The sequence below is a fragment of the Mus caroli genome, unplaced genomic scaffold (genome assembly GCF_978045245.1).
Source record: "Mus caroli unplaced genomic scaffold, Mus_caroli_1 scaffold_10, whole genome shotgun sequence".
In the NCBI taxonomy this organism is placed as follows: Eukaryota; Metazoa; Chordata; class Mammalia; order Rodentia; family Muridae; genus Mus; species Mus caroli.
In genome coordinates, this window is record NW_028227265.1 from 68,281,578 (window position 1) to 68,305,194 (window position 23,617).

Genomic DNA, 23,617 nt, shown 5'->3' on the forward strand with positions numbered 1-23,617 from the left:
ATTGCTTACCTGGGGGTTCAAGGAGTCATATGTGAGGTGAATTGTTCTGTGTGGTATGAAAAAATGGTTTACAGTCTAAGGCAGATTTTTCCTCGGACTGACAAAGGAATTAAAGAGATTCTCGCTAATCTTTAGGAGAAAATATCATTATTTACAACTTAAAAGAAAACAGGAGAAACTGAAGAAGATGGCTTCCATGGTCTGGCCCAAATGACAGTGTCTCTACCATAGGGATGCAGTAGCCCACATAGCTGAAATATAAAAGATAACCTCAGAAGCACAGTGAGACAGGTACTTAGGAAAGGTTTGCTTGTTCTGTGTGTGTGTGTGTGCATGTGTGTGCATGCGTGCACATGCTCATTAGAGAGGGGAAGAACTGAGGGAAACAAATTCTAAAAACAAAACACCCAATTATCTGTTTTATATTCATATTTATCTAAGTAAAACTTCAAAAGTAATTCCTCCTCAAGAATTTGGTCTCAGCTCTTCGAGTGACCGGTCAATGCTGTCACAAGCATGGCACCGAATGAGACGACAAATGCATTCAGTATGGGAGCTCATGTAGAAGATGGTGGGCGTAGAAAGCACAGAGCCACCTAGTATGTTAGCGGGTATGTCCTCATCTATGAGAGCACATGTGCACGCTGTGCGATGAAACTGTGCGACGAGGAAGTCAGACACTGGACAATCAGATCTGTGTTCTCCTTAGAGCATGAACATGCTCTTGCTTGACTGACGTGGAACATCGCTTTCCCTTGTGCTGTAAACTGTGTCACTGTGTTCTTCTGAGAACACAGAACATAGAAGACTTGATTAAGCCTTTTGGTGGGCAGAGTTTTTAACCTCCATGTTCTCACGTGAGAAACAAAACTGACCAGAGGCATGTCACATCTAATGCTGAGGGACGAAGACAACCCAGAGTCCTTCCTTCCATGTGTGCCTTATGTGACTGCCATGCTCATTTAAAAGAACACCCCCCATATATGCACCCATTCTTCTGCTTGCACTACTTCTCTAAATGAAGGAATACACAGTCTTGAAGTTTATAGTCTTGGGGAGACTCCTTCATGTGGTATGCAGAAAGCTCCATGAGTGGCATGTGAAATAAGTTCAGCAACATAGCTGTACACACCCTGAAAGGCTCCTGTGAAAGGCATTTCAAGATCTTGCAGCATTTTTATTGTTTTGGAAGGAGTCATAAATACCACAGTATAGAAAATTCCATTTGATAGAATGCTAGATGAACGAGATGAACTATGTAAAGCCATATATAACCGTGTTAGAAAACCAAGGAACTTTGATAGATTTCTCTATTTTAATCCCCCTGAGGAGTAATTACATTAAATAATTGGATTGTTTCATCTCAGTGTTATATTAGTGGTATCAGCTGCTTCTGAGGGAGAAACCTCATTTATTATAACCGCTCTATCCAAGACACATTTGGATAGATTTTATTTACTGCTAAAAGTTGGATCTGCGTCCTGAGGGGAAAGGCTGGTCACATCTGTCATTCTTTCATCTCACCCTTTGGCCTCTAAAAAATGTCAAGGTTAACTGATCAAAAGCTCAGGAAGAAAAGACACTTTAAATATATAGTTCCTTCCCAGATCACAAGTATATTCATTCATGATATTCACCTGAAGTTTCTGAACCTGCCAACTATATTTTTAAGGTTTTTGTTTTCTTTTACAACCTCTTCCTTCTTCAGATTCCAGGTTGGACCCAGAGTCTGGTGACAGGGCAAAGCCTTTGTTCATACCACAGAACTTCTGGCTTGTCTCTCTTGGTTATTAACATTTAATCTAGTGACAGTTGACCTTCAATGGAAAATAGATTACTCCAAGTACACAGAGCCAACTGTGCATTCTTCTCACTGTTTACCCTTGCAACACTGAGACACACTGAAGATGTTGTTGGCAGTATATTAATTATTCAGAGATGTTGTTCAATACATTCTTCAGAGATGGGCCCATATTCGTGGAAATTTTGAGAAAAAAAATATCCTGCTCTTACAATAATGTTTTCCTGAGTATGTAAAAACATAAAGTCTTACTGAATTCTACCATAATTAATGATACAATCTCTCAATAGACTGAAGGACAGCTGAGTAGCACCAATGAGACTCTACTGTATAATCTTCAATGATTGGCCCTGTTTGTTTGTTTTAATAGCTCAGAAGGGCTCCTTATAGGTATTGAAAGTAAAGAGCAACCCATATTTCTATCTCACAGATCATGAAGATATTCAAACCAGAAAGATGTAGTCAAAGTGACAGAGATCACCAACCAGTCCACAGACACATCTGCAGAGGATAGGCCTAGGTAGCTCATTATCAGGAATGCTAAAGTGGCTGGCTGGTGGTGATTTTGTAGCCACACCCAGCTTTTGCAAGAGCCAAACTCTAGTTTCTTCGAACATTGTTCTGTTTGCTTCTTCTCTTGTTCTACAAGTATTCTGTTCAAAGAGGTGGGTGGGGAAGAGCACTACTAGGTATACAGAGTCTTACACCCTGTCACATGCTGGTGACAGGACTCTTGATCCTACCACACTGAGTTTCCCATTATACTTTCAAAATCTGACCTCAGAGCCTTTGTGCATCAATCTCTTCTTCCTACCTCTACACATTTTGGGGATCTCCATGGTACAGCTGTATACAAATGATGTCTAGTCAGTAGAGAGTGAGCATAATAAACTAATGCTGACTGGTGATGTCAAAACCAAAGGAAGAAACTGTGGAAGTGAGTGAACATCTTGTGAAAATAAAAAATAAAAGGTTTTAAAGTCCAGTCCATGAGACCTAGCTAGTTAAATAAGTAGGTTGCCTTTAGGGCACAGCCAGGGTATGTATGTATGTGTGTGTATGTATTTATATATATATATATATATATATATATATATACACACACTACTAGATCTACTGCCATGTAGATCTAGTGATACACAGACAGAGGAGAAAGGTTCTCTGGGGCTGAAGTGGTGTCGCATATGCTCAGCAGCAGAGAAAATGGCCCTTTGACTTGGGGCATCATATCACAACAGTTCTGAGACAGATCTCTCTATTATTTTCCAGTATGTGAACTTAGCTTAAGTTGGTCCTCATTTGTAAAGTGAAGATTACAAATTGTCCCATCTCCTACCATTTTTATAAAAATCAGATGAGCTTATAGAAATAAAGAACTTAATACTGGTGTTTGGTACATAGTTAACACGCATTAAGGCTATTCCTAGTAGTTAACTATTGTTAGTACTCAGTATTGGCTACGTGACTATTGGTAATTGCAGTAATAAAGTAATAATATCTGTGGTTGATTAAATTCCTCCAAGGGGTACCCTCCCCACACCCAGGTAACGTCAAACACAGGGAGTTAATAAGTAAATCTCTTCTTTGGTTTCTAGGGTACTTAGTTACTAAGACAACAGCACAGTATCACCTCATGTGGTGCAAATTTCTTTGAGCCAGAAACTTCTGGGATTTTGAGGGGACTTTCCTTACTTAACCCAGCATTGAGGGAAAGAGAAATTACTCAAGCTCTTATGGATCAGCCAGTCTTCTAAGGTCTGAGTTTCCAGGTTCATCTTTCTTACATGTTTACCTTCAATAGTAAATTCCAGAAGAAACCAGAGGAGTACCATCAAAAGAACCATTCTAATACCACTGTAAGCTGACATAAAGATCAGGACTCCTGAAACAGAATGTCCTGAGTCTTCCCCTCATGCCACCTTTAAAGTGTTTTCAGAGCAGCCAGTGCTTACACAACTGAGTATTGAGCCAATCTGGAAACTTCCGAGAGAAGTGATCAAGATTCATCTAGAATAGGAAGTGGTAGAGGACAGAGACAGTGTCACTCAGGGAAGGTTCAAGTGCCTCCAGACTGGGACACTGTCAGGAACATCGTGAAAATCCCTTGCAAGTATTTCTGAGTAGGGAAAGTGAAATCACAGATCCCTAGCAGTGTGCACGGTATACTGCTAGTACACAATATACAGTATGTGGTTGTCTCTGTTCAAGAGGACACTGCCTTAGCCTGAGAAATCCCCTAGTGTAATGAACCCGATGAGGGCGCCATCATAGGGGAAGAGCGCTGACTAATACTCTCCCACATCTGGTGGAGAGCAAGGTTCTAACAAAAAAATTACATATATATATATATATATATATATATATAATGACTACGTACCTATTGTTATAAAAGAGGATCCCTGTCAATCCTCTTTCCCTCCCTTACCACCCTAATTTTGGGAGAGATTGTAAACTTGGGGTCTCTTAAACTCCTTAGAAGAAACAAGATAGAAACAACAGATTCTATTCCCATCCTTCATTGTCTTGTTTCTGAAGCTGCATTTTCGGGCAAGGAAGGACAGAGGTCCAGACGCAGCCATTTCTGCAAGGACCATCACAAAATGAAAAACGGCAGACATCCTATTCTGACATGAACACCCAGTGCCATAGACAAAGTCAGCCTGGCAGAGTCCAAGGAGCCAGCAATAGACACAGCACAGAGCTGCCCATGATGCCCACTGGGGCTGGGCCTGAGCCAGTGCTGGAGAGACTGAGTTGAAGCACCATGGCCCAGAGGTGTCAGGGATGATATCTGAACTGCACAGAGTATCCTTCACCTCACACGTTTGAGGAGGTGGTCAAGGGAGAAGACCTCTCAGACCTTCACCATGAGCCAGTGGGGAACCTGTAAATACAAGAACTGGTGTGAGTTCAAGTAATAGAGAAACTCCTCTGACAACTGGGTGTTCCCTGGAGGCCATATCCATTCTCTGGGGCCCTGAAAGGTCTCACTATAAAAGTCAGTTGACTTGTGAGTTGAAGTTTAGATCAGGGAGCAGGCAGTACATGCAGACTGCAGCCAAAGCCTCAGACTAAGCAACTTCCAACCCTCAATTAATGAGAACCAGGGCCCCTCCACACAGCTTCTTGAAAGGAGCAGGGGTGTTTGCCCACTAAGGGGATCAGCATGAAGCAGCCACAGCATATGTTCCAAGACCCCACCCATGTCTTAGCCAAGTGCCAGAATAAGAATGTAACCTTCAAAGCTCCAGGAAGAGTTTGCCCTCTGACACTAGAAACAGGCAAGCTTAGTGAAGGGCAAACAGGGCTGAGGGTATCCTAAATCCCCAGGGAATAGTCATCTTGTCAGGACAGACCATTTGGGGGGACACATGGGAGCAAGCCCTCCCCGGTCAGGCTGGTAAAAACATTACCTTCTCCTAAACACTATTTTAGAAGGCAAGTCAAACATTATTTTGCAGTGGCTCTGTCTTGGCAGACATTAAAAAGGGCAGGAAAGGCTCCCATTAAAAGACAGCTCCCCCACTGTCTTCCTGCTGGGAAGGAAACAGGCTTGTCTTTCTGGGAACACTACCTCAGAAATGAGAGACCCTGTGAGGCCCTCAAGGAGCAAATGGGGTGCAGGCAGTAGGTAGCACACTCTCCCTGTTGCTTCTTTGTCCCCTACCAAATCTGGAAAAAAAAAATCCATACAAGCAAAACTGTAGGCAAAACAGAGCCTGGCCCAACTGGAGCCACCACTTCTACTACCAAGCTTCCTGCTCTAACATGCCAAACACTAAGTCCTACAGCCAAGCTGCTGCCTCACTGGTCAGGGTTATCTTACCAGGCACAGATGGAGCAGAGACAGAAACAGAGTCTCAGGAAAATGTCACCTTACAGAACTAGCAGCCATGTCAGTGGAGCCCCCATCCATGCCCCCCAGGAAGCCAGAGCCGGTGACAACCCGATAGAGAGGCATCAGGCTGGCCAGGCTCAAACAGCTAGCTGCCTTTCCTCTTGCTGCAGCATGGATTGGGAAGTTTGTCCTGATTATTCAAGCAGAAAACGCTTGTCCAGGATTTCCAAGTTTAACTTCTTCCCCATAAATGATTCATCCCTTATTGATTTTCTTCAATAAATGTTGTGATAAAGATATATACACTTCTGCCATTGTATTTTATGTGTGTGCTTTTTTAGGGATAATGCATGCTAGACAGATGTGCTGTACACCTAGCCTCAGGTATTTCTAAAGTCTCTCTCTTTGTTTCTCTCTCTCTTTGATTTCTCTCTCTCTCTCTCTCTCTCTGTCTCTCTCTTTGTGTGTGTGTGCCTGCGTGTACACATGTATATGTGTATATATCTTTGTGTCTGTGTATGTGTGTGTTTAAAGCATCTGGGATCCCCCCTATTAGGCTGTGCTGGCTGGCCATGGAACCCCAGGGAACCTGTCTCCTCCCCTGTAGTATCAGGGTTCCAAGTTTGTGACACTCTGGTTAGCTTTGTACATAGTTCTGGGAATGGAGACCAGGTCTTCTTGTTTGTACAGCAAACTCTTTACAGTCTAAGCTCTCTTCCTAGCCACTTGAAAGCATTTTAACCATAGTTTTTTTTTATGCACATGATTTTTAAAATTCAAACAGCATATAAAATTATAAAATGTAAATGTAAAGTGTTCCCGCCTGCAGTTCACTTTAGTCTCACTTTCCAGAGATGAACTCTTCCAACCACTCCGAACATGATTGTTTCTTTATTCAGAGTACACGCATCTCCATCGACTGAGGCATCAGCCTTGGGCACTGCTACTAGGTTACCTTTCAGTATTCTCACTAGCAGCATATTCATGTCTTGTCTTTGTCACCAATGAGCTGATAACTTTGTCAAGTTAGCTATGTTTCCATTTCCATATCTAGAATAAGGAAGTGGGTTCTGGGGACCATTGAGGTCACTTTTTTTTTAAAGCTGGAAAAAAGAAAAGAAGGAGCAAGAGGAAAATCATCTGTATATGAAATGTAGAGATAAAACTGTTCTGACAGTTCTGTGGATTTAGATAGTAAAAGTGATAAAACTTTTATCCCCCTTGTCTTATGCCTGTGGCCTGACCCCTTGGCTTCTTTCCATGTGCTTGGCTTCCTTTCTGCGTAGAGACTCCTCCACAGCACGTTCTTTATTGCTATCAGTCCTCAGCGGCTCTGAGAAAAGGCTCAGTGCAGGCAGCAGGGTTGCATCTCAGCCATCCTCTTCATCAGTGCTTTTGAGCCCCAGTTGAGGTCATAGCTGCCTCCTGGTTAGGGACGTGCTATTGTATCTTTAAGATCTTCGGTGCTATGGACACACCAAGGAAAGATGCCCTCTTTCTACAGAGGGACCAACTTTGTTATTTCCTGATTCAGAGATAGAAGGAGAAATGGGCCCCGGAAGGAAAAAAAAGAGTCACTTAGAGACAACTGAAGTCCTCAGCAAGCCCAAAAAGATCCCTGAGTCACTTCTCAAAGCAAGTACAAACTCAATACGTTTTTGACCGATAACCAAATAAAATGGAAAATGGGCACCGATACAGCCTGCCACTGCTTGGAACACGATGGAGTGCCTCACAGACGCCAAATTAGGAACTCTGTTGCCAGGTTCACAAACACACTACTTTGGGAATGGAAGTTTCTTATTTTGGACACTAGAAAGCCAAACTGTAACTACCGTTGTTACCAAAATACCAATGGACATACTTACATTGCATTTTCATGAATATATAAATTCCTATCCTTATTATAGAACATAATTTCCTTTTTCCTACATTTCTTATCAAAGTATGTCTGGCAGTCTCTACACAGGGATTTAATGGCATTTGAGTGTGAACCACTGTCATGATAAGGAAGTCAAAAAGAACACAGGCCTGGCCCTGGGAGACCTGCCTACTGGATGGGGCATGCCACTGATGGCCCTCCTGACTGTACCCTGGGGCAGCTGGCAGAAGGGAAAAAGAACATGGGGACAGTGTTGGGTGAGGCTGCAAGGAGGCAGGGCTTTGAAAATGGGCACCAAAGACTAAAGGCCACCTCAGTAGGTTGAGAGAAGCAGGCAGAGGCAGGACTCCACAAAGAGAAATGCACAAGAAAGGCCAGGAAAGGAGGGGCAGGGAAGAGACTAATTTGGGAGACTGAAAAGAGTGTAGCTATGAATTATTTATACTGGCTTTTTAGGACTGTTTGGCATCGACTGTCAGATGTTGTTAGGAGAAATTAGATTAAGGTGAAAGAGACTCATGCTATGTTAGAAGTTATGTGGAAGTGGGACCCAGCAGTGCCTTCCAAGTCAGAGGTTAGGGAGTGAGGGAGAGGCAGGGTCCATACAAACAAGAGCTTGAAGAAAGTCCATGTCCCACCCGTGGTCTTTGTTCATGTGCATCCCAGTACAGCTATGGATGCAGCCCAACCTGTTTGTGGGTGAAGGTGGCTTGTTGCGGTGTTAGGAAACCCCTTAAATCTTGGAAAGATACCCAGGTTTAGAGAGCACAGGAAAGAACTGGGGAGTGGGGGGGGGGGGGCGTAAAAACCCAGGTTTAGAAACAGAAAGCTAAAGATGGTTGTGTTGGTGACCCCAGGAGACAAGCGTGCATCAGGAAGGGTGGGTGAGTCACTTACCACAGATATACCAGAAAGACAGTGGGACCACAAGACTGCCAAGGGACATAGCATGACCTTTCTATCCAGCACAACCACATACATGAACTTCTGAAAGATTTACCAAATCAGGGTTGTGATGTGAAGAGGGGTGAAAATTATTAAAGAATGGTGGCTACTGAGCCACTTGGATACTGCTAAGTCACAGAGTCCTTCCAGTGGCAAGCATCACAGCAGAGCCTAGACCCCAAATCCAAGGAGTAGGCAGCCTAGAAGCAGGGAACACTGACTTGGGTTTTGTGTTGAATTTAGGGTTAGATAAGGCTCTGCTGTGCTCTCCTTTGAAGGATTCTGCCCCTTCTTAAAGCATTTGCTCGTGTGTGTGTGTGTGTGTGTGTGTGTGTGTGTGTGTGTATGTAAGAGAGAGAGAGAGAGAGAGAGAGAGAGAGACTCCTAGAGTGTGTGTGTTATACACCCTAATAAATGTCAAACTTGGACTGGCAAGTTTCCTCACTCAGTTGTTCTCTTCCAATGAGTTTCTTTAAAGTGACTAAATCTTAAAGGACTAATCAGGCCAGGTTATAGAATATCAAAGTTTAGTAGGATCCTGTCTTACATTATGCATTTCCACCTTAAATTTTTAAAAAATTGGCCCCAGCAAGGACAAGCAATCTCGTCAAGAACATACATGCCCACCACCTAGCCAGAGTGAAAGTACTGGAGCACCTCTCTTCTACTCTGCTGGCTCTGGGTTCTTATAAATATGTGTGTGGTGATGGCCTCACCTCTAAGATTGCTTCTGTAGAAAAAGGCAGCTGTGTGTGACTAAGTGCCATTCAGCTCAGTGGAACAGATCCACGTGGAGACTTTAATTAAATTCAGCAAATATTTATTTAGTAGTTGGTCTGTGAGTAGTGGCGAAGGCACTGCAGAGAAGATGTTTCAGAGGGAGCCTAGAGAGGTGGGAGAATTGGTGTTCTGTAAAGACGTTCGAGTGAGCAAGTAATGATGATTTGTTTTAAGAAGATGTGACCCGTGGCCCCCAGTAGTAAGCCATTCGTACAAACACTGACAGCACATCACTGCTCTAGATCTACTCAGGAGCTGAAATGGAAATCACGGAAGACACAGTAGAAGCTTCTACAATGGAAAACTCAAGAACTATTAACCATCCCCAAACCTTAACATATGCCAAGTTCTTTGTTTTGTTGTCAGATGGCAAGTTAATTATGCTCCCTCCCACCCCAGTTCTTCAAAAACGCTTGGAAATTTTATGCTGAAGATCTGAGAGGTTCTCCACATGTGTCTCACAGGGGGTTTTCTTTGGTGTTCCAATGAGACATGAGATCACTGATTCTGCCCCAAGCATTGACCAAAAAGGTTAGCAAACAGACTTGTTCAAAAGCGTACTTTGTCTATGTTATGAGTTAATAGCATGCAGTTCCAATTGGGAACAGTTCATGCTCCTTTAATGTCCACTAAATTAGCATAGTTTTTATAAGAATCAACAGCTAATATCTTCCTGCTGCTCTCACCAGCCTTTGAAGCAGGAGAAATGAAAATCATGTCAGGCATTTCACTGTGATGCCTGCCTCCTTACATTCCTCCCACAAAGAGGCTGAGCCAGTGTTTCACGGGGTTTGATTCATCAGGCATCCTGGGACCGCCGGCATCATCAAAGCCCATCCGCATCTCGTATAGTCTGCCTGGTTACAAACCCTGATCCCTTGGTGAGGGAGGTCAATGTATTGGAGCAGACTAAGAACCCTCCCCTGAGTCCAACTGGTCACTTCCTCCTGTGGAGAGTTGAAACTGCACAGATCTAGATGAAAACTGTCTGTCTCCTTGGAGCCTGCTGCAGGATTCAGCTTTGATGAGCAGTTTCATCCATACTGATGGGCTACAGTTCCCCAACCTCTTGGTCCTTATTCCTTTTGTTACAGGAGAGTTGAAGCTATGCTTAGAGTTTCCCAGAAGTGCCCAAGAGGATTGTGAATTGGGCAGTAATTGCGCTCCCCACCCCACCCCTCTCATATCAGTGAATGACTTTAAATAGAGATGAGCATTATGAATTGAGACACAAGGCTACTGTCTTTATGCTGTGAAGCCAAACGTGCTTCAAGGGAGAAAACTCTAAAAGTAACTCAAGCTGTGTGCTGAGCTTGGCCAGGCCACTTCTCCCTTGAACCATCCTGTGTAGGATAATTGTGCTCAGCTCTGGCCCTGTCTGGAGTCAACAAAATTTACAAAAATCTCAGAATGAATTAAAGATCAAAGAATGGGACATTGTAATCTCTACAAATGCTGTTTGACAAACACGTTAAACACACATACTCATTCCCAAGAAGAGGTCATTTTTAACTTCATTTTACCATTCTCTTACATGGTGTGTTGCACAAAGCCCACATCTTTATCCCTATTCTTTCTCCCCTTCTTAGAAAAATGTATTTAAATTCATAATTATCTTCAAACTCATAACCCCCTTAAGGTCAAGTAATATGTTCTCATTTGGCTTATTTTTTTCTTGTTCTTTGTGAAATTAATTTGTAAGTTAAATTATTTGTAAGTTAACATACAAACTGATGGGTTTCATTATAGAATTTTCATACATATATGCAGTTGTATTTGGGACTTACATATTAATTGTGTAAATGAACTTTCCCAAGATTGCGATTTTTGTGCCTTTTGCACTTAGCAATGATGAGGCAGTGCTATGGAATCCGAGCTGCTGTGGGTATAGCTCTCATGGAGGATACCCATGATAGAAAGCCATAGACTGGGCAACCTGTAAATTAAACAAAAGGATGATTAGTGAGACACTAGCATTGAGAAGTTACAGAAGAATTTTAATTGAAACTGAATAGAGGCCTCCGTGGTTTTATATGGCATCTAATTATAATATTTGGCAATGCATGTTATGTAAATAAGACTATGTAGAATTACTTATTCAGAATTAATATATTCACCTCCCTCACCTCGGATCCTGACCTGATTTCCATCAGAGGGGGAAAAATGAATAGATTTTGGGAATACTCAGGGCTCTGATTCAAAACTTTGTCTTTCCCATAAAATTGGCAAAAATTCTCCACTCCAGTCCAAGGCCTCATGAGCTCAGAAGAGCTGAAGCCAGAAATGTCCATTGTCATCCGTGATGGTGATGGCCATCTGCTGCAGTCCCTGGCTGGATGTCAAGGGAGGATGGACGCCACACTCCTTACATTCACAGCGCTCACACCCAGCAGGACCAGAGGAGCATACAGCTCTAAGAATGATGCTCAGTGGTTCTTTGTCTTGCAATGACCTCTGGGTTATGCAGTCAAAAGTGAAGGAAAATGTGTAAGAAACATATTTATTCTTAAATCACACATGCTTTCCACCCCTGTGGTCTAAAGGCTTTCTCCTAGTCATTGTGAATACTCCGTCTTTCTCAATATGAACAGGGACAGATTCTCACTACCCAGACACTGTTCCCAGGGCACAGGCTGGAATTTTCCAGTTTACATAAAAGTTCTCTTCCAGAAGTTTCTTTTTCTTATCCCTTATCTTGAGCATGGACACCACCTCTCCAGAGAACAGAATGGTGTGGAGTATGAGTTTCACATCTTTATTACTGAGTACTGGGAAAGAAAGACCTAGGGCAAGATTTTGTGAGCCAGCCTCTCAGATCAAATCCACATTAACTATCAAAACTCAATGGTTCTGATGGCATAAAGTGAGAAGAAAGGCATTGGGAGGGAAACATGACCCCAGACATATATACTTTTAATTACATTGAAGGTCAAGGTTCTTCTGTGCCGGCACGCCAGGTGTCGTGAATGAATTAAAGCACAGACACAGATTCTGAACCCACTCTAACCTGGAGCAGCTTGCCGGAGTGGCTTGCCCAACTTCTCCCGTTTGTAAATGGACCATGACAGCTGTTTAACAGAAACTCTGGGTGGATTTATTTCCTGAAGTGTTGAACCTCTGAGGACCTTAGGGTGTGTTTAAGTGGGGAAGTTCTTAGAGTTTTTGAATTGGGGGTGTGGTGAGGAGAGGAGAAAAAAGAAGCTGGGAGAATCTGTTGGCTCATTTGTGTATAACCAAAGATTTGAGCACTATGGCATTGAAGTCCTGCCGGTGACTAAGGCTTTTTAGAAGCTTATAGCCTGGGTTTCTGTGCTTAAGCAGGATTTCCAAAAAGGTTTGTTGTAGCTTCTTCTGCAGAGGAAAGCCAACAGGATAAAGGAGTGGGGAGACCAGATGAGCCTTTTTTTTTTTTTCTTTCTGAATGACAAATAGCTTGTGAGTAATTTCTAGAAGGCAGATTTAGCTTTCTGGTATCTGTGCTTCTCTTGGCCTACTTGTATCTGTGAAAACCAACTTCCATAAAGAGTGCCTTGGCAGCTCTCAGGCCATTTTGAGTTAGCAACTGTTGTAATTCTTCCTCTTTAAAAATATCTTTTTTTTTCCAAATTGCCTATTGTGACAGAAAATTAATGACAGGGGTGGGGGGCAGCTGGTCACTTTGTGTTCACAGTCAGAAAACAGAAAGAAATTACCCAGTCCTTCCTTGAGCAAGATTGGTTTTATGAAGAGAGTCAGAAGCAATGAAGGTGGTTCTAGGAAGTCATTCCCTTGTCCTTGACAGAAGGCCTGTGGCCTCCAGGACAGCCCAGCGCCACCCAGCTTTTTTGCTGATGCAGGCCACACTTAAATTATCTTCAGACACATCTGTGACTCTCTTGCCGGCCGACAGAGTCGGGGAACAGTGCCTTTGATGAAAGTCACCAGGTGCAATGTCAGCCCGAGAGTGTGGGAGAGTATCCCACAGCTTGGAAGCCCGAGGAGCTACAGAAGGTGAGGATGTGGAATGGGCTTTGAGGAAATGGGCTAAAGAGTCCTGGGTAGTGGCTTTCTGGAGCTGGTGGGTGGCTTTTACAAGGTCTATTCCTAGTCCCGTCCTAAACACATGAAGTGGGAGCACATGTGCGAGGCAGTCTACCAAACCACACAGACATCTGGAATTCCATGGGAGTGGCGAGGCTCAGCAGCGGCTGGGCTGCTTTTTAAAATACTCAAATTAAGTTCAGTAGGATCCCACGAAGCCCTTTGTTAGTAAAAATCTCTGATGCCTTGCACAGATTAGGAACCGAGAGCCCTCCTCTCTCTGTTGCTTTCAGTTCTTTGCCTTTAGGTGGGTGAAAGTGTGGCTAATTATCAAAGGCTCGGAAGGACATTAGAATGTGGGATGTCTCTACAGCTAATGGCACCCGATGGCAAACCTTCAGCTTCTTGGCCTGTTTTATTCTTGTTCTTGCTTTGAGTTTATCGAACCTTCGTCTTTGAAGATTAAATGCCTGAGGATGAAAACAAACAAACAAACAAAAGCCCTTTGGCATTTTCTTGTGTGTGTATGTGTGTGTGTGTGTGTGTCTGTGTGTGTGTGTGTGTGTGTGTGTGCGTGCGTGCAAGATCCAATGTGTCTCTGTATGTGGAATGTGTGTGTATGTGTAGACTAGGGGTCGTTGACTGGTCTCTTCTTGCTCTCCACCTTAAATGTTGGGGCAAGGCATTTAACTGAGCCCGGGCTCATTTCCCCTGCCTAGTCTTCTTTCTTGCCTTGTGCACCCCCTGACCCTGCCTTTTGCGTGCCGTGATTATAGGTGTGCCCAACTTCAGCATGGGTTCTGGGGATCTGAATGCTAATGCTCATGGTTGGCACAGCACAGTGTTTATCCGTGAGCCACCTACTCCTACCTCGCCCCACTTTTTTTCAATGTTTAAAACTGAGAGCAAAAGTGCCTTCTTGTGGAACTGTACCCCCTTGATCTGCTTGTTCAGAGCCAGCTTCTTTTGAAGTTCCTTTAGCCAGCCATTGGCTGCTTTGCTGACCTGACTAAACAAAACAAAGTAGATGCACAATTAATCCAAACAAGAAAACTTTTAAGTGAAAGAATGGAGTTCTAACCGCTTGGTGAGTTGTATTAAAAAAAAATACAACTGGAGAGATGGCTTAGCACACAGAAGGTACACAGGTATATGTGCAGGCAAAACCACCTATACATCCATGAAAATAAATCTCACTATAGCTAAAGGTAACTTTAAATATTTGATCTTTTCCTGGCATTACAGGTATGAGTATGTACCACACCCAGTATGTTTTGCTTTTTGAGACAGGTTCTTGCTCTGTAGCAGAGGATGCCCTTAAATCTTCTTTGAACCTCCTGCCTCAGCTTTCCCTCCATCATCATAAAGACAACACTCCTTTGCATACAGTTTTAAGGGAGAAAACTCAGCTTGTCGTATTGGGAGTATTGACAGCAGTGAAGGAGGAAAAGCAGATTAACTGAGATCTATAAAAATAACTTGAAGTGCTTTTGTTTTTAATTTTAGCTTTCTTGTTCTGATGAAATTTTTCCTCCCCCAAAATTGTCTGCAAATGGCTTGGGAACTTATCTCCAACTTTTTTTCCTTAATGCTTTCTCTGGTTCTGTTACAACATAGTTTTTTGAAATCAGACAACAACTTCATCATTATCGGCAAGCTGGTCTGGCTCATCTTACATGGAGTTCAATTTCTGTCCTGGGGGTGGGGGAGGGAGGGTCGTTGCAGATGAGTGCAGTGCCTTCAGAGGCCAGAAGAGGGCGGCTGGTCCCCTGGAACTGGTTGCAGGCATTGGGAGCCATTGGTCTGGGAACCAACCCTGGTCCTCATCAAGAGCAGAGTTTGCTCTCAGCTCAGAACACTGAGCCATTCCCGCAGCCCCTTCCATGGAGTTGAAATTAGCTGTTGTCGTTCCGTTCCTTGCTTTGTCCAGAGTGAATCAGCCAAGCCCTTTCACTAGAATGACTTGCCCTATCTCGAGTCCAACTGTGGTCAGGCTCCCATGAGAAACTCTGTGTATGCGTGCTTCTCTCCACCTGAGATGTGCCCCTTCTCTAAAGTTGTCGCTTTTCTCTCTGTGTCCCCAGGGATCCTCTGAAGCTTCAGCAGCTGCAGAACCAAGTGCGCCTGGAGCAGGAGGCCTGCGCCTGGCCCCCAGCGCCCCCGGGTGTCCCTTGCAACAGCAGCAGCAGCGGCAGCAGCGCACCCCCGTCGCCGCCCTTTCCCCCACCGCCACCAGCCTTTCCGGAGCTCGCGGCCTGTGCGTCGCCGGTGCCCTCGGAGCCCATGAGCGCTCTGGCCTCCCGCGCTACCGCCATGCAGTCCTCCGGCTCCTTCAACTACGCGCGCCCAAAGCAGTTCATCGCAGCGCAGAACCTGGGTCCCGCATCGGGGCTGCCCACACCCACCTCCAGCCCCAGCTCCTCCAGCTTGCCGTCACCATTGTCCCCCACGCCCAGGCCCTTCGGCCGCGCGCCCGGGCTGCCCTTCGTGGAACCCGAGGCCATGTGGGGTCCGTCCTCGCCCTCGCCGCCACCGCCGCCACCTCCGGTCTTCAGCCCCTCCGCAGCCTACCCGGTGCCCGACGTGTTCCCACTGCCACCGCCGCCGCCACCGCTGCCCAGCTCCACCTCGCACTGCGCCTCGCCCGCCCGCTTCGGCCCCAGCCAGACGCCCGCAGCCTTCCTCAGCGCCCTGCTGCCCTCTCAGCCACCGCCCGTCGCTGTCAACGCCCTGGGGCTGCCCAAGGGCGTCACCCCCGCGTGAGTGACACTTAGCGTCTCCGGCATACAGGGGCTGGCTGCTCTTGCGCATAGCCCCTCTCCCGCCCCCATTACAGCGCACCCACTAACCTGCACTCCCTGAAGTTCCTAGTGAAATCTGACATCCCACCCTTTACACCACACCACCCTTCAGATGTCACACCCGCAGCCAAGGGGCACTCTGTTACCATTAACAAGCTGCTGTCTCTTCTGAAGGCAGCTGCTTAAAATTCTCATCACCAAACTCTCTGAGCTCCTTTCCATAAAGGTGGCCTTCACCACCATTTATACAGCATTTATTCAGATCACATTGTTTCCCTGGATACCTTTTAAAGAGATATCCTCGTCCCACTAACATAACGTGACTCCACACAGTCACTAAACTGAGATAGAGTGTCTGTCTGGCTGCAAAGCCCATACACACACCACCAAACGAAGCCCTGGTTCAGCTCAGTGTTATACTAGATGGCTTTTGGTTGAGTGTATACTTAGTTTTTTTAGAAAGACTACGCATAATTAAGAAACAATCCTTTAAATACATCTACCTAGAAAGGGAAACTATGCATGACTACCTTAGTTACTTTTCTATTGCTGTGACAAAACACCATGACCAATTTACCAAAAGGAAGAATGTGATCTGGGCCACATTTCTAGAATGTTAGCATCCATGTCCATGCAGGCAGGCATGGTGAGGGAGCTCCCTCTGATCTACAAGCAGGAAGCAGAGAGGGAAAGAGTCTGGACCTGCTGTGGGCTTTTAAAGCCTCAAAGCCCACCCCCAGTGACACACCTCCTTCAACTAGGACACACCTCCTCATCCTTCCCAAACAGTTCCACAGCTCCTAACCTCATATGGACAACCTTAAAATTCTTTTTTTAAAAAAAAAATATATTTATTTTATTTATATGAGTACACTGTAGCTGTTTTCAGACACACCAGAAGAGGGCATCAGATCCCATTACAGATGGTTGTGAGCCACCATCATGTGGTTGCTGGGAATTGAACTCAGGACCTCTGGAAGACCAGTCAATGCTCTTAACCACTGAGCCATCTCTCCAGCCTCCTCCCCCTTTAAAATGCTTTAAAATTGTTAAAGACAAGTTATTTACAAAAGCACAGTAAAAACCTTCTAAACAGACACCACGCAGGTGTGGACCAGGTTTGTAAAGGCTAAGTTGGCACATCTTTCACAGCATATTTCAAAAAACGAGGAAGTGCAGGTTTGGGGTATAGCTCTGTTGGCAGAGGGCTTACTTAGTGTGCACACAGTCCTGAGTGCAGTCTCTAGCACTCATGCAATCCTACCATTCAGATACAGCCACAAAGGGAACACCAGGTTAAGGTCATCTTCCTTTAAGCATCACCCCGAGGCCAGCCTGGGATCCAGGAGACCCTCATGCTGAGTGGTGCTGATGAGATAGGGGGCTTAGATGAGGGCCTGAGTTCTGTGCTGATGAGATAGGGGGCTTAGATGAGGGCCTGAATTCTGTGCTGATGAGATAGGGGGCTTAGATGAGGGCCTGAGTTCTGTGCTGATGAGATAGGGGGCTTAGATGAATTCTGCCCAAGAACCCACATAATAAAAAAGATAACCGACTCTCACAGCTTGCCCACTGACCTTTGTGTGAGCCTCTTAATATACAGGTACCTCCATAAATAAATAAACAAAATGGTAAAATAAAAATTTTAAAGAGTCAGTGTTAGTAGCAAGCAGGCTAGAACCTGTGTCTTTATTCTTCCTACTGAAATCTTCCTGCAGAGTTAGCCAGATGCCCAGAGACAAAACAGGAGTGAAAAACAGAATTTATTTTCACTCTTAGTTTAAAGCTTCCCATAGTTGGGATATAGTTCGGTTACGATGAACACAACTTCTACTGTAGCTAGCGAGCCTTAACCAGGGAGTGTCAGTGACTTGTTTTGTCTCGAACTTTCTAAATGTCAATTACATGAATTCCATGTTTGAAATCTGGCTTCTTCTCAGATCCCAACTGAAAATAGTAGAGTCAACATGAGTGTGTAAGTCAAAAAGCAGATTCCTATAGTAATGATATAACGGGCTTCTGTTGAAAGTTGAGTCAGAGAGCTTGCCCGAGGAAAAACTCCTTTCTAGTGTTTTGGTTTGAGCCTTTATTTTGCTGGTAGAAAATGAAGCATTATCTGTTATAAAGAGGCCTAGTACTGCTCACAGAGAACTTAATCCGAGTCACCTTTCGCATGCACTGTGTGGCCATGCCCTTAATCATCATTGACAGTGACAATGGTCCCTTCTGAGCCTGGGCTGTGAAGTGCTTCCAAGGATGCCCCTTCTGAGGGCTTGTATCCTGTAACAGGAGCGCTTGTGCATTATCACCAGCTGTGTGTATCACAATTAGTCTTTAATTAATTTTTTTATTATTACCACAAAAGAGTCCAGACATTCCTAACATTTTTTTAAAAATGAATGGAGAAGCCACACTGATTTATGCTGGTGGAAACTGTACCAAAAAATTGCCAAGCTCTATGCCACCCAATAGTAGTGGCAGACTAGGGCTCGGATCTGTGACAGCCCGGGAAGCCATGGCTGTGCTGTGTCTGCCCCTCTGATCTTGAAGGGAATTTGCCCTCACTTGAAGAAGCCATTCTTGAGGTCTGATAGAAGAGTCTTGGGTAGCATGGTCTCTTCTGGCATGCTGTGGCCATTTCAGTCTCTAGCAGGCCTGTGTATGTCAGAGCCAAGTCTGGGGATTGGATCAGGTCACTTCCATTCCCTAGGATCAGATAGACACACTGGCTTTTGCTTATTCTCAGTATCGGACTCTGTTCTCCTAAGGTGTGGGGCATAGCCACAGTGTTCCAGTGTCTTTGAGACAGAATCCCACTGTCTTCCAACATCTGCCCCTTACGTCCTGGGATTACATATAAGTAACCCCAAGCCCATTGCAATGAATCAGTCATTACCCCCTCTTTCTCTCCCAATCTTTCTCCTTCATCCTCCCTACCCCCGTCTCTGTCCCTATGTCTCCTCTCTACCCCACAACCCTGTCTCTGGCTTTTTTGAGGCAAGCTCTCATGGAGCCTACCCTGGCCTCAAACTCACTATGTTACTGAGGCTCCTCTTAAACTCCGGCTCTTCCTGCTCCCAAGAGCTGAGATTACAGCATGTGCCACCCTATTCAGTGTATGCTATCTCTCAGTTTCCCCTCTTATACGAGTAGAGCTTTGGCTGGAACTATACCCCTGGTTTGTCAGAAATAAGAGCTTGTGGCTGGCCTGAGAGCGTTTATCCTTTTAGCACTCAGCTCTTTACAAACTTTCCAGTGCCCTCTGTTTCCCCTGGTTTAAAGGAAACAGGCAGGGGGAACACTCGTAGTTCTGCATGCAGTAAAGGGATTTCCCAACCCCTGGAATAAGCCTGGGCAAAAAGGGTTTGCTGTGAGCAGCCTAGAGTGTGTTTTTATCTCCGCTGATCTTCCTGGAAGTCTAATCCCTGGGTTTCCAGATTGAAGAAAATAGTTACAGAAGCAACACAGCCCTCCTGATCTTTTGGAGATGACTGATTGTGACTGATTCTGGTTTACAGTTAAATGTTAGATCTGTGGAGCATTTTAACTTACTTTTCAAATCAAGCCATTGGTGAGACCATAAGCAGTAGATAGAGAACCCAGCAGACATACGGGGCATCAGACTTGGTAGGCATCTTGGTATTCTTGTCTTCCTGAGACAGATAGGTTGGTACCTTGACATTTCCCACTGTAGGAATTGGAAGCATTTCCCAGGGTCCTGTTATTAGGCATTCACAGAAAGATATACCATCTCTTGGGCCTGTGTTTCCCAGTAGCTTTGTAGGCAAAGACCTCCAGGGGCTGTACAGGTGATCATTCTATGAACATGTGTCTGGCCAGGGATAGCTCATTCAGTCTAAGTGCAGGACAACACCACACAACACATATGCAGTGAAGAGCTGTGTGTAGACCCTCCTCAGTTCACTCCTCTCAGAGAATAGTGGGAAGAGAATTTAGTCTTATCGTAGTTAACTGCAGTCCTTTTTTTTTAAGATTTATTTATGTATTAATTATATTTAAGTACACTGTAGCTGTCTTCAGATGCACCAGAAGAGGGCATCAGATCTCATTACGGATGGTTGTGAGCCACCATGTGATTGCTGGGATTTGAACTCAGGACCTCCAGAAGAGCAGTCAGTGCTCTTAAGCGCTGAGCCATCTCTCCAGCCCAAGTGCAGGCCTTTAAATAAGAGCTGCTGGCACTCAATATTTTGGACTTTAGCCATTTTAGCATAGCATTAAAATTCAATATAAAAATAGAACTGATTTAAAAAAATGCTACCTTTTACATATTCTTGAATGTATGGTGCCCTTGAATATAGGAAGGACCCCAGAATGCCTGTGATTTCAAGCCCTGAAATGGTTGTGGAATTGAGTCTCCCTCCGGCCGCTCAACTTCTTTAAAGCGACTAGGGTGGTCAGCAAGGCAGGCCGGAGCTCCAGCAGCTGCTGTGCTCTGCAGCAGTTTTTGCCCTGTCCGCAGGAACCGACCTGGAGGCAGGATCTAGGGGAGGGCCTGACCTGGAAGGTTTTACCCTTGGGTGTGTCTATCCATGCTCTAGATGCTTTTGCCCCAAACACATGGACACTATTTAACATACCAAGTGACTTTCTGTCAAAGCCAGGGTAGACTGCTCCGTCGGGTTCTTTGCACAGTTGGACTCTGTAGACACTGAAGCAGAGCGAGAGGCCCGTTCCAAATTGTTTACTGGCTCAGGTTTGCTTCTGCGCATGGAGTTTTGTGATGAGGTCTGCTTTGAGTGCAGTTTACTTTGAATAGACGTTATTTTTGAATTCTACAACTCTGAAGGGAGAACACCCCTGTGTCAGCAGCTGCCTCACTTCCTAATGAGTCAGCTCTTCTTCCATTGTCAAAGGCAGGTCCACATGAGGATGCAAACCCTGCCACTTTCAACTGCAGCACAGTCTTCAAATGTTTTGCCCTAGAAACGAGGCCACATCCCTTGTCCCTTGCCTCCCTTCTCAAGTGCTCCATTTTGATCTCTAAGGGCAGCCTTGCATGTTACTCTAAACCCCACCTGCATTTTTTAACTTGTTTTTCTAAAATATTTTCTGAAGTATTCCTTTGAGTAGCTCTGCCCACCACACACCACTTTTTAATGGTTCCAAATTAAAATTAGGTATGAGAGATGATGTCGTTGCTATCTCACTGTGGTTCACAGTGGCTGTCTGCTGCCATTCATTCTGACCATGGAGACTGTGCACTGCCTACCCAGATCTCTACAGGTCTGCACACAGGTGTCCTTTACACTGTCAGCTATTAAGTCACCTGACGTTTCTCATATAGGCCATCTATCTATATACCTGACAGGACGTGGCACTTACAACCCCATGGGATGCCCTTTCCTTGGATCTTTTTCTTTCTTGTCTCAGTCATCTCCACTGTAGACTAGGATTTTCTGAGCAGTGTGACATTATTTCCATCCGTACTGCATCCCAGCACCTAGAGCAGAATGGAGCTCTGAAAAGCCAGTAATTAGGGGTTATGTGCCCATTCTAGAAAACGTCTGGTCTTTTAAAACCCTTCTCATCCAGCCTGGTCTCTTGGCCTATCTCTTCTCGTGATTTACTTTCATCATGGATGTTTTGTGGCAACCTCTCTCATTAGGCCAGGTATGCACCCCTCTACTATGACCTACGTTTTGTAAACACCTACATCTTACATGCTACAGAAGAAGAAACCTAGACACATAGTCGTTAGGTGACTAGCCCAACCCTTGACGCACTTAAGTGGTAAAAGAAAGGTTCTTGCTTTTGAACTCAGGCAGTCTCTTAACATCTTTAATGACTGGCACTTGTCCATGTCCCTTCTTCCTGTGCCTGTGTTAGGTAACTCTTGCAGAGTCCTCTGAGGTCATTCAGCCACTGTCCTTTTCTGGTTCCCTTCTGTTCGAATGGCTCGCAGAACATCATACGGTTTGCTCCGTAATCAATTCCCCCAACTTGCTCATCAGTCAGTGTTTGTGATGAAGGCTAGGCCTGTGTGGGACTCAGTTGTCTTTGCAGTCTTGTGTGAGGCAGAGGCAAGGCTATGCAAGACAAAGCTGCTTTTCTTCATCTTTATACATGAAATGTCTAATGTGTAGGATTTCATGATGTCACCAAGGAATGCAGTTGTTTACCTTACAAAGCAAATGTTTTATTTTGGTTTTTTTTCCCCTAGAATTAAAAGAATTTGCACTGGTGGATTAACCTACCACGATGCGTTGCCAAACGCTCTGTAAATGTTTGTAGAATTGGTTACGCTGATCTTTTGACTGGTGGACTCTTCCTTCAATTCTGTAAGCAAAGAAAAATGTCTTGAGACTAGGAGAAAACAAGAAATTATGTTCATTTCCTTCCACTGCTGTTTGTCTTGCTTGGTTCATTGGGGTTTTTTTTTTGAGACAGGGTCTGGATATATAGCCTAGACCGCTGTGGAATTGGTGAGCCTCCTGCCTCTGCCTCCTAAGTGCTTGGACTTCAGGCGTAAGATGCCCACTAGATAATACTGATAAATTGTTGTCATTATGGAATTGAGTTGTTAAAAATAATGGAGAATTGGAAAGGGTTTTTTTTTGGGGTGGGGGTGTCTTATCTTATACTATTGAAATGATAAATACTTGAAAGACAGAGACCACACAAAGATAAATGACCTCTCTGTGAAATATTCTAGAGCAGTTATCCTAAGTCAAGCACACTTGTTTGCCAAGTTCCAGGATCTGCTCTCTAGTAAAGACAGGTGTTACCTGTCCCAGACAATTGCAACAGTCTCTAAACACCAGCTCTCCATTGCTGTCATTTAGATGGTCTCTTCTGTTCTTGACATTCACCTTCCTACCCCTTTGGTTCTTATTTGTGCTGAGAGCACAGCTTGTAGCGTAGTAGGTCCGCACCACACAGGCTCCTTCTGTCAGCAGAGACTGTTCATCCAGGGTAGTACATCTAGGCCCTGCTGCTCGGCTGTGTAACAGCAGGAAACCACACTGCACACACAGTCCACGTACACACATTTGGCTGCCCTCAGTCTTGTCTTCCGAAGCTGGCTCTTCTGTTTCCCAGGCTGTGGCAAAATCAGCACAAAGCTTTCTTCCAAAACTGTGTTATAGTTACTTAGTCCTGGGCTTGGCTTTTTACACGTCACCTGATTTCAGATGGTGTGGCTCGTGTGTTCTTGACAGAGGTGGGAAAGGAGACAAATGTGGAATTGAAGCTAGGTAACACATGGAGTCGCTCATTTCAGAAACATCTAGGTGTGTGCTGTGGTGAGGAAAAACAGCCACGGTGGGGGAAAAAACCATTTAAGAATCCAGGTCATCAGCATGATAGACGCATGAGGGACACAAGCAAGGCGCATTACCAATGGTAGAGTTTTAGGTCCGTTTTTCCTAAGGGGACATTAATGTGAAGGCTGACGACATAACTGGAAAAAAGCCTGTGTAAGGACCCAGAAGACTATGAGTATGTCTGTTAAATGATGGCGTGAGACTGAAAACTGAATTCTAAATCATAATTCATGGGACTCTATTGGTGCCATAGGCAAGCTTGCT

The 23,617-nt window shown here is 44.7% G+C and overlaps 1 protein-coding gene across 3 annotated transcripts in view; it reads left to right on the top strand.

Moving 5' to 3' along the window:
* Nucleotides 1-23,617, top strand: part of Palld (palladin, cytoskeletal associated protein) — a 406,494-nt gene that overhangs the window by 353,323 nt on the left and 29,554 nt on the right. For all 3 annotated transcript variants that reach the window (XM_021170928.3, XM_085843945.1, XM_085843946.1), the window contains one exon: nt 15,351-16,025. In XM_021170928.3, coding sequence (XP_021026587.1) covers nt 15,351-16,025 — 675 coding nt within the window. The remainder of the gene's footprint in view (nt 1-15,350; nt 16,026-23,617) is intronic.